The following is a 14,057-nucleotide window of genomic DNA, read 5'->3' as shown; positions in this document are numbered from 1 at the left end:
TAGTTGTTGCAAAGTACGACTGCGCGCCCCATTTAGTTTTGTGAGTGACCTATCTGCATACGCGTCATGTATACAGCTAATGTAGCTACTGACCACTACGTCGGATACACACACTTACGAAAATGTGTATTTACGATCACAACTACAAATAAAGGCCACGCGCGCTCGTACTTTGCAACAACCATAATAAGATCATGTATTAAAAATCAAGATGTAATTTGTGTAATTCCCAGTAGAAGAGCATGCTGTAAATATTCACGCCTCATTCCTCACGATGGAAGGTGAAATTCACATCGCGATGTCTATGAGTAATTAGTAATCTGAATGAGTATTGCTACTTTAGAGCAATATTTATTTAGCAAGAGATTAAAACTATGACACTCTTTAAATCGCATCTACGATGCCTTCAAATTTAAGAAGCAGTGCGTTTATGTTTCGGAGTTTCGTTTCCGGAATTAGTTACTATATCTATACTTAATATTATAAAGAGGGAAGATTTGTTTGTTTGTTTATGAAACTAATGAACCGATTTGAAAAATTATTTCACTTTTTGAAAGCTAAACTATTCCCGAGTGACATAGGCTACAATCTTTTCTGAAAAAAATTAGGGATCCTTACTAAAACTCCAATAAATAATGCAACCCAAGGTGTAAAAATTATGATTGAATAAAATAATGTAGTACGACTTTGTAGAACACATTATTATTTACAAAAAGTGTTGCGACAGCATATCTATAACTATTATAGTTATGCCGCAATAAGAGTTCTTTTATTTAAAAAAATAAAATAACGTCAAATATCGTCAATTTTTTTTTAAAGACCCGAGCGGCGCCGGAGCTTGCCACTAGTTGATCAATAAATAAAAACTTATCAAATTATTCGTTTAAGACCAGAACGATTACGACCCAATCTTCCGGGTACTCTTTACCAGTAAAAACCTTATTCCTTACCAGCAAAAACACATTCGGTTCGATTTTAGTGACATGGAAGTGTGCCAGAATTTAAGCTCCCCTGCTAACACTTCTCGATTAATTGTTGAAAATAAAACGGGCGACCGCAATAGTGGAAGGCAATACGTTTTGTAATCTATTCGGCTTTCGTGAAATAGAGTGTTAATAGTATAAAATTTTAACGTAAATCAAAACCACCTTAACCAAATAAAATGAGAATATCATCAATTTTGTCAAAGTAAATTGAAAATGCATTATTAAGAATAACTCAAAAAGTGTGGGACTACGTGAGACGACCTTCAAACAAATAAATACCAATTTCTGAGTTAGTACACTAAAAATACAGTCGAATTTAGAGCCGCCTTCTTGAAGACGGAGATTTAAGGCGTATTGTGTTTTGAAGTGACGATGCTTAGATATTAAAAGAGATGTTAATAGTATATTACGGTGGTCGGACGAAGCTGACACAAACTTGATGTTTGGAGTAGGTACATTAAATTATCGAAACTCTTCCATAAGGCACCATTACTTTCCCACAAAGCATCACTGATTTTAACAACATTACATTGTTACAAGTCGTTGAAATCAGAATCACCGTAAAACAATACAAATATGTATGTTAATTTATACTCTTAAGTTAAACAGTATATACACGTTTGACTAAACTTAGTTTTGAATTTTAACTGAACAAGTCGCATACGAAATAGTGTTAAAAGTTATTTCACGAACTTTATTCAGCTCGGCCGCGCTCGGCTAGTAAAGCTGCCAACGTTGCAATGATAGTATGAGTTAACTTTATGGTATTTATTTAAATGAAAAGCTGTAGCAACGAATTATTATTTATTACAAAGTTTATTTTTTATGCTTATATAAGTGAACGAGCTCACAGCCCACCTGTTGTTAAGTGGTTACTGGAGCCCATGGACATCTACAACGTAAATGCGCCACCCACCTTGAGTCATAAGTTCTAAGATCTCAGTATAGTTACAACGGCTGCCCTACCCTTTAGACCGAAACGCATTACTGCTTCACGGCAGAAATAGGCAGGGCGGTGGTACCTACCCGCGCGGACTCACAAGAGGTCCTACCATCAGTAAAATGTGCGAATGTGCTCACGGGCACTTTGTGACCGGTGAGCATGGATATCACAACGTGAAAACTGTCACCCAATTTGAGACATAATGTGGAAAAGTCTTAGTTGTTTTGTGATTTCTTCCCCCATTTCTTATTGAAGGGTGAAAGGTTATTTAGTTTGAGCGACATTTCACTTAATACGCGGCATTTATCTTTATAATTAACGGTCCGTTTCATTTGGTATTAGTATTTACAATTCGATGTTTTTAATTGGACTTCAATTACATTTATTCCATCCAAATAGCTGAAGAAGTTTTCTGTTATGATATTTTTTCCAAATTTTAAATTCGATATGGTCCTCCTGTAAATTGGAAAGAACTCGCTTAAATACCCTTTCACCTCTCGATATGACTAGAACCTATGACTGCTTCGGCACAGAAATAGCGGTACCTACCTTAAAATTATAATACCCCCTACCGGACTGCCCTACTGTCAATGCCCATTGACAATGGCAGCACGCAGCTTTAGCAGTACTGTTCAATCTCCAGTTGATTTTTCAGTCGTCTTTTATAACGTCCACGAGAAGAGTTGGAATGGTGCTATTGCCACATCATACAACCACAATTATAATTTTAACATTAATGATAACTACATAATTCATTCCCTGTAGTGAATATTCAGCCAATTTTCCGTAAGTATTTTTTACTGGTGGTAGGACCTCTTGTGAGTCCGCACGGGTAGGTACCACCACCGCGCCTATTTCTACCGTGAAGCAGTTATGCGTTTCGGTTTGAAGGGTGAGGTAGCCGTTGTAACTATACTGAGATCTTAGAACTTATATCTCAAGGTGGGTGGTGCATTTACGTTACAGATATCTATGGGCTTCAGTAACCACTTAGCACCAGGTGGGGTGTGAACTCGTCCACCCATCTAAGCAATAAAAATAAAAATAAAAAAAAGTAAAACTATTTTGATTTTCATCTCCAACAGCTTTAAATTCTTCTAAAGAGATTTTTGTCAACAAGTTGTTCACAGCACTATTATCAACAACAACAAAAAACATGACATAAGAAAGGCCGTTACAAAGCCGTGCCGGTTGTTTACAATAGATAAGCAGCGCCCCAAAAATGTTAATATAGGGACGCGACCGTTCAAAAAAGACAAACATATTACCGAACTTCGGTTTCTGCAATTCAAATGTAACGACAAAACCCATGGAGGACTTGCCGAAATAAATGGTAGCGAAACAGATTTAAAACTCCTCGCAGGTTGCATCAATAAATCTGTGGGTTATCCAAACTTAGTCGGCAGACGCAGAACAAGTTTGGCTGCAGCGAGCTACTAAAACCGGATTGGGTTAACTGGTGAACGATCAATCGCTTATTGTTTGGTATTAGATCAAATAAACACTGGACATGATAGCTTGTTGTTCTTTGAATTGTAGTGTGCAACAACACGTTACTTTAGTTGTAGTATAGGTATAACCATTGTATTTTGTATTAAGTAATTAGTAAGACAGTCAAAAAACGATCGTCGACCAAAGCACTCGTTTCATTTAGATAGCCCACACATCAGAGAATATCTTTATCGTTTTGGATTTTCTATTTGTATTCAATCACACGGTCATAGTCTACATATACGTTTTAAGCTTTATAGAACGATTTCTTAAAGTTTAAGATATATAAAATGAGTTTAGTTTTAAAATTTATATTCGTAAAATTGTACTTTATTTTTAAACTATGTAATAAGTACAGTCTGCTATGGATTTAATTTTTTCAAGAGATTCATTTTAATTGTTTCTAATAAATTTATTTGTATTTTGAAGATTATTTCTTGGATCTCACGTTGTTGGTTGTGAATTAAAATAAAAATTTTACTTACTTAATAAATGTCTTCTAAATTAAAATTTTCCAAACAACTGCTAGTTAATGTAAAATTAAAATTATGTCAACACCCTTTCCGCAGATGTAAAACAAATCTTCGTTATAAATATCCGAAACTTTATCAATTTAGGTCGAGTTGCAAGCCCGAGAGGCGAAAATTATAAACTTCTTCATAATTAAATTAAAACGTAAGTTATGGAGTTTAAAAAGGAATTGCGTTTCTGGCTTAGCAAGTGGGGTTTGTCACGGAAAGTTGAAGTGGAATTAATTAAGGTGGGAGCGACGACGATGGTCATATTGTCCAGGAATTAAGGATGAGCTTTCGGTGGTATACATTTTTACAAGACCCGAGGATCAAATAAACTGAAATACGCTTGTTTGGGCAACTATTTTTGAAATCCTGACTGTAACGACTTATTAATTTCCAATTAAAGGTACCCTCAACACTATTTAAACTAAAATCAATTAAAATGAAAAGTAATCAAACTTCGATCCATTCGAAGTAAATTATCTGGATGCATGGGATGATATTACTAAAACTAATTATTGAATGTGTTTGCTAGCGTTATTTATTATGATTATAGATTTTATTAAAAATGCGAATGAATAAGTTTCGGTGTCTTGTGATGAAAATCCACGATTGGAAAGCCAGAATCAACGGAACGAAATAAAGAAACACCTAACGAGGGTTATTCCCCAGAAAGGATTTTATTAATCCACTTTTGGGTTCAGTAATAATGGGTTTGTTCACGATCGAGGAGGCTTTTAGAACTGAGTCCATGGAAAGTTCAGCACAGAGACCGGTAATGAAAACGTCTAACATAACGTATCTAAAACTCCGGAACTTGTGTTGGATATTGTTGGGCATATTTTGACTGTGATAAACGATTACGTTAAGTGAAGTTGAGATTCGTATTAATGATTTGTTGTTTAGTGACCTTAATAAATTGGCTGAAGCTCCGACACAAGTTTGGAATCGATACGCCCTTCGAATATCTAGAACTCATTACAGGTGAAGCCTTTTTTTTTTATTGCTTAGATGGGTGGACGAGCTCACAGCCCACCTGGTGTTAAGTGGCTACTGGAGCCCCTAGACATCCACAGCGTAAATGCGCCACCCACCTTGAGATATAAGTTCTAAGGTCTCAAGTAAGTTACAACGGCTGCCCCACCCTTCAAACCGAAACGCATTATTGCTTCACGGCAGAAATAGACAGAGTGGTGGTACCTATCCGCGCGGACTCACACGAGGTCCTACCACCAGTAAAAAGCCTTTCATCAGCCTTTCATTTAAAAATATCGAACTGTTTTGACGAAATAGATTAAGCAAATAACGATGCTTCTAGTATTAATGAGCGTTTCTCAATCAAGACCCTACACGTAAACAATGTTTGTGTTCAGTGTTTGTTTGACCACATCTTTGTTTAAACAACCTAGATCGTGTCACGTATCGACCTAATCGGCTAATGCACTGCTCTAGAACATATGGTATGCGACTTTACGACCCTGCAGAGATGTAGTGGAGTGCTCGTTCGAAGATAAATTCAAATTATGAAAGGAAACAGATATACGATATTTCGCAATTCAGTGATGGTTCTTAATGTGTTTGTTTCTTAAATCAGATTTGATTAAAGAAAAAAAACTATATATTTATTGGATATATAGTTTAATAAAGTTACATACAGTTTACTGTTTTCCATTTCGTAGACACGTTCACATAAGACACGTTTTATTTAAGTTTAAGTAGTGAAACAAAGGCTTATTATCCGAAAGAACATTCCGCGAAATAGTTTTGTATCAAATGGCGATGTAATTAAAACTTGAGATTACTTTAGTTTTAATTGAGTACCCCCGTTGAAAATATTCCCTCAAAGTGTTATGAAAGGGTTTCATTCCACGTTTGGTTTTAATTTACATGATAATGAAAACTAAATAGATGAGTCCTCTCTTCGTCAAGAGCCAAAGATTTTAACGATTCATTCTCGTGTTTTCATTTGGGGTTATTCAGTACAGCAATCAAATTCCATTGCCGATTTATTATTAAGTTTCATCGTACGTATAGAGTGAATATTTTACAAATATTAATTTCATATTTGGCTTAAGTAAGGTAAGTGATACATTTTTAGTAATTTACGGTAAATGACTAGACTTAATATTAAACAAAACCTGTAATCTCCTCTGGAAATTAATTCAAACAACAATTCAGAATCAACTAATAAAAGACTAATCAAATTTCAAACACGACAGCATTGTCCGTTCTTCGTTTGAATTTACCATTTAAATTTCAGCTGTATTTGGACTAACCCAAGGAGGCAATTGCCGTGTTGCCCCCTCGAACCACGAGTCGTGGGACAGAACAATTCAATCGACCCTACTGTGTATCTTATGGCGGTGACGTGAGGGCAAACGTTAGTATTCGCATGTATCTTATATTGAGTCAAGATAGTTTTTTTTTTAATAACATAAGCTATTATGTTCCTGTTTTTACTTATAGTATAATGGATATGTACAGAATGATTCGAGGATATAATATTTGTTCTAATGACGAATAATTTACATTTCTTTTTAGCACAGATAGACCCAATCCGAAGGTTATGAAAGTTAATCATTATTGATGATGGGTTATTCCCAATGTATTTTATCCATAGATAGAGCTTTTCATCGTTGAATATTTTAATTTTCAGTTTACCAGTTTATTTATTTTCTATATCTGCTTCGTTTATTAGTTCAAATATCAGAAAAAAATCTTTGAATTAATGTACAAGTTTGTGTTTTACTAAGAAGTTCTTCCATGTGCTGGGTACTGGTGGCGAACAAAGTATATCGTCTGCATATCGCAGGTTGGAGTTCTTCAGGCCACGAATCTAGAAGCCGTCTGTCAAGTCTTCAAGTATAGCCCTCATTATGAGCTTTGTGTACACATTGAACAATAGTGGAGAAACAATACATCCCCGACGGATTCCGGCGCTGGGGTGGAAGTGATTGGATTGAACATAATCTGCGTTCACCATCCTCATACAGTCTTCGCAGAAGGTGTATCAGGTGTTTTGGAATACCTATCGCCGTCAGCGTTTTCCAGAGTTTGGTTCACTTGACAGATACTTATCTTATCTTCAATCGCCATATTTTTGGACGCCCCAGAAACGTGGACTCGGCGGGAAGTGGAGAAGAAGAAAATAGACGCCCTAGATTTGTGGTGCTGGAGGAGAATGTCTGGAGTATCGTGGACTGAATTCCGTATCAACGAATCTTTACTTCGAGAACTCAGTATTAAGCAGCGTTTATCATCTTTGATACAGTCTCTTATGCTCACCTTTTTTGGTCACGTATGCCGCCGAGGGAAGGTGGCTATTGAGCGACTTGTGGTCCAAGGAAAGGTTAAGGCTACCAGGCTACGAGGATCATCGCATATGAGGTGACTGACCAGATAAAGTGGCAGCGTGTTGTGAAGCTTATCACCAACGCCTAAAATGATTACCACGACCACTCTATAAAGAGTGATACCGACTAAGAAGAAGAAGAAGAAAATTAGACTGAAAGACATTCCTTTTATAGTATATTTTGCGATGACAATTGACGCATTTGTATAAAACCAATAAGACGGGTTTTAAGTCTTAAAGAACACAATATTGATTGGTCAATCAAATGTTACCTCGGTCGGAGTTGCGAGTTAGATTTAGCTGATTTAATACATTAATATTCGTAGAAACATCGTAATCGAACGTTTCCAAGATATTTTCATGGAACGCAAGGAGCTTGGTACTCAATCTAATAACAAGCACGACCCGACCTCTAGAATATATTGCAAATTAGATACATATATACAACCCGCACTCCCCTTTTCCTATAATAAAGAAGTTCAAGTGCCTCATATATCCAAATAAACTTCCCTACTATGATCCCTTAGCGACATCCATACCATTTCTATTCATATAAAATATTAGAAAAAGCCACATGTTTTCGCGGTTTTCAAAGAATATTTTGATTTTGTTTTTTTTTCTTTTACAGATGAAAACACGCTTATTCAAATTTCGAACTAGGGCCTAATTTAATGGATTCGAATTTAAAAAAAAACAAATTCATTTATTTGTACATTGTATTGGTTAGTTACAGCTTTAAAGCATATTCGTGGGTAGGTGGCATTCACAAAATATTGTTTTTAGGAAATCGCATTGAGAAATGTGGCGTGTAGCCATCATACAACACAAGATATTTGACAGATGCCTGAATCTCGCTTACGACATTTTGAAGATAAGCTTCCATATATACAAGTTCCGAACAACAACATATGGACCGTCGGTCTACCGAGCAATTACACCCGCTCGGTGGAAGATCTTTCCTTTCGTCGTTATACCTGCAAGAAATAAGACGTATGCTTTGCCTATAAAATGATTTTAAATTAAAAATTGCATATTAAAGGACCAAATAACAATTTTAACACTGAATGTTAATATATAAATAAAATAAAAATCTAGTACGCGAATAATTAGTGTAATAACAATAATCGATAAAAGATTTTTGCTTAGGAATAACATAATTACCGAAAGCAAATTCTTGTGAAGAACTGAATTATTTTCGTTAACTTGGGCTGTAGCTAATCTACGATAAAATCAGTAATTATATTATGATTCAGCGGTTCAGGCTCCTAAAGGAGGTTAATAAAATAACTATTGTGAAAGACGTTGTGGTTATAAGTTTATTAGATTGTATTTACAACGGAGTTGCGGTAAAATATTACTTTTTTAATTTCTACTCGTTTAGATGGAGAGATATGTCACTAAAGCTTTTAATTTAAAAAGCTAGTTTAAATGACGTCTTACATTTTTTTATATCTACGTTTATGGAATTATTTCCGACACGCAACCAATAAAAAGGCGTACTTTTGGTATGTACAGTATGGATGCAGTGTTTGTTATGTACTTCGTATATCGCGACCCGCTCCGCTCACAGTAGTAATAAACCAGCTGTTATTACGTACGGTCGTTTCATTGCCCCTAAGTTCCGATATAACAACTGGCGACGAATTACCCACAAGTGCATATTATATATATAAAAAAAAAATGGCTCAACTTATAGGAAACATATCTGAGTTTGATTATAAAACCCAAGAATGGCAGATCTTTTACAAGAAATTAGAAAATTTCCTAAAGTTGAACAAAGTTTTAGCTGAAGATTGGTGCTCCGTGCTTATTGCACATCTTTCAGATGATTCGTATCGGCTTGTGAGGAACCTTGTACATCCTAAGGAGGTAGAAACAATACAATGGACTGAGCTGGTTAGAGTACTCAACGGACATTTTCAACCGAAAAGATCGACTTTTGCCGACAGGGCAAAATTTTATGGTGCGATCAGAATGGACGGTGAGAAAGTCGAAGATTGGGCGGCACGTCTGAGGGGACTCGCCGTGCACTGTAATTTCGGTACAGAATTAGATACGTTGCTACGTGATCGATTTATTCTAGGCCTGAAGGTAGGTCCAGAAAGAGATCGATTGTTCGAACAAGACTCGAACTCCCTAACGCTTTCAAGAGCTATTGAAATAGCCCAGGAGACTGCGTGTGCGCGGGCGGCGAGAGCTGATGTTGATGGTGGTGAGCAGCTTATCAAACAAGAGATGGTGTATCGTGTCAGCGAGCGTGGGGCGCGGGGCGCCTCGGCGCAGGCGGAGTCGTCGTGGGCATCGGCGGCAGCCGCGCGCTGTGCAGTGTGCGGGTTGAAAGGTCATTCCGTAGAAAAGTGCCGTTTCAAAGACTATAAGTGTATGATTTGTGGTAAAAAGGGTCACCTTAAGAAAGTGTGCAGTGTCAAAAAGGTCGGAAAACTGTCGTTAAATAATATGAATGATAACGAAAGCGATGGACACGAATGTAAAAAATGTGATTTGTATAATTTAAGGTATGTTCGCTACGATCCTATTAAGTTGAACATTTCTATAAATAATAAGTTTTATTCTATGGAATTAGATTGCGGAGCTGCTCGTAGTGTAATTTCAGAAAGATTTTACAGGGATAACTTCCCATTATACAAATTAAGTAAGTCTGATATAGTATTTTGTCTTTATACTAAGCATAAAGTTACGCCCGTAGGTTATTTCGATTGTGAAGTAAGTTACAATGGTATTATGAAGCCTATGTCGTTTTATGTAATTTCAGAAGGTGGTCCACCATTATTAGGGCGGGATTTCATGACGCAATTTAATATGAGTTTAGTTTCTATGTGTAACAATAATAATTTATCAGTTAGAGCGGAATACCAAGAGGTGCAGCAGATCTTGAATGAATTCCCTGACATTTGGAGAGATGAATTGGGCCGTTTTAATAAATATGAAGTGCATTTACACTTGAAAGAAAATACAACACCTAAATTTTTTAAGCCACGCCAAATACCGTTTGCTCTAAAGGACAAGGTTGAAGAAGAATTACATAGGCTTGTCGAAGCAGGTATATTAGTACCAGTACAGTTTTCAGATTATGCTACGCCCATAGTACCAGTTCTGAAGGAGAATGGTAAAGTGAAAATAGCTGGAGATTTTTCCTGTACCCTAAATAAAGTTTTAAAAATTGACAAATATCCATTACCCCACATAGACGAGGTTTTCGCGAAGTTAGGCGGCGGAGAACATTATTCTAAGCTAGATTTAAGTAATGCCTATAATCAAATTTGTTTGTCTCAAGCCTCTCAAGACCTCACAACTATAAATACACCGAAAGGCCTTTTCAAATATACACGCTTAGTGTACGGTCTCGCGAATGCCCCAGCTATTTTCCAGCGCACAATAGAATCTCTAGTAGTAGGTATTGAAGGAGTGTCGTGTTGGTATGATGATATTTGTTTAACAGCCCCAAGTAGAACCGTACATTTGCAGAGACTTCGTTTATTGCTAGGTAGATTACAAAATGCTGGGTTAAGGCTTCAAAAAGAAAAGTGTTCTTTTTTCCAGGACAGTGTCACATATTTAGGTTTTAAAATAGATAAAAATGGTCTTAAAACATGTCCCAGTAAAGTAGATGCAATTCTAAAAGCCCCAATCCCCACAAATGTCCTAGAATTAAAAAGATTTCTCGGAGTAATTAATTACTACAGGAATTTTATTCCTAACGCATCCTCATTATTAAGTCCGCTGAACGAATTATTAAAAGACGACATAAAATGGCACTGGGATAAGCGACAGCAGCTTGCGTTTGATTCCGTGCGAAAAGAACTCGCCTCGGACCGCGTACTATCACATTTCGATCCGAGGGCGCAGCTAACATTGACAGTGGATGCGGGCCCGTCTGGTCTCGGCGCGGTACTCGCGCAATGCTACAGCGACGGTACAGAACGGCCGATCGCGTTCGGTTCGCGTTCCTTATCGCCAAGCGAAAAGAATTATAGTCAGATTCATAAAGAGGCGACGGCTATAGTGTTTGGCGTTAAGCGCTTTCATCAGTATTTGTATGGGTGTCAGGAACCATTCATATTAAGAACAGACCACAGACCGCTCCTATCTATTTTTGGAAAAAAAAAACGGCATATCAGTGACCGCCGCGCTACGCTTACAAAGATATTCTATTATGTTATCTGCTTATAACTACGTTGTGCAATATATAAGTAACAAAAACAATATTGTGGCAGATTACTTTTCCCGAGCGCCGTTAGCTTACGAACCGAACGGGTCAGCTGATAGGAAACAAAGCGAGGAGCATAGTGCTATCTCGTTTATGGATGCAACACAAGAACCAGTCTCTTTCGAACGAATACAGCATGCCACCGCCAATGACAAAACTATTAAAACAGTCATTAATTATATGCAGCAGGGTTGGCCGCGTAAGATTAGTTGCAAATTAATATTACCCTATTTTATGTGTAAAACTGATTTAGAAGTTATCAATAGTTGTTTGTTTCGTGGACATAAAATAGTCATTCCGGCGGTATTTCGAGATCGTATGTTAGAAGAACTACATTGTGCTCACTTCGGTATCGTTAAGACGAAGAATATGGCACGAAGTCGCATGTGGTGGCCAGGTATTGACAGCGACATTGAGCGTTTAGTTGGCAGCTGTGACGTATGCGCCGCTCAGCGCAGCGCGCCGGCCCGTGCACCCCCCGCGCTCTGGCCGCGCCCGCCTGCCCCATGGCACCGTATTCACATAGATTATATGTCTATAGGGCAAACGGTACACTATTTAATTGTTATCGATGCATTTAGTAAATGGCTCGAATGCATTCATATGAATTGCGGCACCTCCACTAGTGCGTTAATATTGAAACTGAAAGAATTATTCTCAGTTTTCGGTATCCCTAACGAAATTGTATCAGATAACGACATTAAGATATGTTCCGTGGAATTTCAACAATTTTGTAAAAATAACGGTATAAATTACTTAAATTCACCGATCTATCATCCGGCAAGTAACGGCCAAGCCGAGAACTCGGTGAAAACTTGCCGAAAAATGTTAAAATGTATAATCGAACAAAATAAATATAATACTAATTTCAATCCACGGCTTATTCAAGAAAAATTAATTGGATTTTTGTTCGATTATCGTAATAGTATACATTGCACAACAGGCGCATCACCTGCAAGTATGATGTTTGGACGTAATTTAAGAACAAGATTAGATTTAATATTACCCACTAAAAAAGTGGAAGATAATGCAGTTGTTCCTAATAAAGAACTAAGTAAATCTAGACAATTCCAAATAGGTGAAATAGTCTGGGCAAGATTTTTTATTGCTCGAAAGGCTAGTTGGATGAAAGGAAAAATAACGAATATCTTAGGCAATAGAATGTTTCAGATCAATTTTGAAAACTGTGATTCAACGTGTGTCAGACATTTGGATCAGATTAGGAAGTACACGGATGCTAGATCAAAAACAATTGTGAGCGATGTTGTTTCCATCGAAGGCGCTAATATTTCAGTCCCGGATCGACCCACAACAGTGCAATCAGTATCGCAGCCTAGCTCTGAGTTAGTGCTGTCCTCACCTATATCGCCGGTACCGGAGCCGGCACCAGTATCGGCCCCCACGCACGGCAATAACGTTGACATTGTGAGGGGGGAGGATGAGGAGGGCGATGAATGGGAGGAGGCTAGTGAAAACATCGCAGCTGCCAGCCTGCCGACCGAGTGTGAACCTGATTACCCTATTGTAGCATCAGATGACCCCGATAACGTGAGATTAGAAGAGAGGGCGCCAGATAACGAAAGACAGTGTGGTCGACCAAAGAGGACAAGAAAAGTAGTAAATTATAAGAAGTATTTTTAAATTAACGATAAGCTAATTAGTTGTTTTCTTTGTCAGGATTTCAAAATAATGAGGGAGGAGTGCAGTGTTTGTTATGTACTTCGTATATCGCGACCCGCTCCGCTCACAGTAGTAATAAACCAGCTGTTATTACGTACGGTCGTTTCATTGCCCCTAAGTTCCGATATAACAATGGAACAGACTTAGTAAGCTTACACTGGTAAGTGAATTACTTCTCTAGGTTCAAAAAACAGACCTAACTCATTTTAAAAATTGCCATAGCATGCGCCATTAACAAAAAAATTTTTGCTCTGAGGTTTGACTTTCGCTCTCTAGCAAAATTTTCAGACTTTCCAAGTTTCTGCTGTTTGTTACCCATTAAGCTGTTTTTTTTTCGGTATTTTAGATACCATCTAGTCATCACATCTGTTTTGCAAACCATGAGCTCCTTTTAAACTTATTAGGACCTAATTCAAAACTTTTACGATGTTTTAAATTATAATGGCAACCCCGCAATTTGTAATTTACGTAAACAAATTTCGTAGGCGTCTCAGTTTTTAGTTATCAGATAACGTCTAATGCTTTAATAATCAGTCGTAGACTAATGATGCTATTTAATATTCTACGGCCGAAGAACTGAATCTAATAAATTAAGCCCCACCACGCCTTCGTACCTTTGACTAGAGTCCTTGCTTTTATTAAGTCGGGTCATTTAAGTTACGGGTCCACTGAGATATTTGAGCTATTTGATATCTATCGCTTTTGAATATCAAACGGTAAAAAAAAAAAAAATATTACTTTAATCAGTGATTGAATGTCAACATACAGTTGAAATTCAATATATAGTTGAAATAAATCCCATTTAAAATCTAAAATGCCTCTGCTGCTACCAATTTTTTAGTGGGATTTTTGTTTTAAATAT

The 14,057-nt window shown here is 37.2% G+C and overlaps 2 protein-coding genes across 7 annotated transcripts in view; one reads left to right on the top strand and one right to left on the bottom strand.

Moving 5' to 3' along the window:
• LOC114241396 (tyrosine-protein phosphatase Lar) overlaps window positions 1-14,057 on the bottom strand; it is a 437,676-nt gene that overhangs the window by 241,916 nt on the left and 181,703 nt on the right. The window lies entirely within an intron of this gene.
• Window positions 8,829-13,288, top strand: LOC149502082 (uncharacterized). The gene is made up of 2 exons (XM_089731073.1): window positions 8,829-9,803; window positions 13,193-13,288. Exons 1-2 carry the CDS (start codon window positions 8,968-8,970, stop codon window positions 13,203-13,205), a joined length of 849 nt encoding a protein of 282 aa, XP_089587199.1. The 5' UTR covers window positions 8,829-8,967; the 3' UTR covers window positions 13,206-13,288.

The sequence above is a fragment of the Bombyx mandarina genome, chromosome 11 (assembly GCF_030267445.1).
Source record: "Bombyx mandarina strain Sakado chromosome 11, ASM3026744v2".
Classification (NCBI taxonomy): Eukaryota; Metazoa; Arthropoda; class Insecta; order Lepidoptera; family Bombycidae; genus Bombyx; species Bombyx mandarina.
Note: the sequence above shows the minus strand (reverse complement) of the source record. Positions and strands in the feature narration are given on the sequence as shown.

Bases quoted from the DNA above. Each gene is read 5' to 3' on its own strand.
- LOC149502082 (XM_089731073.1), top strand. From the start codon at position 8,968: ATGGCTCAACTTATAGGAAACATATCTGAGTTTGATTATAAAACCCAA.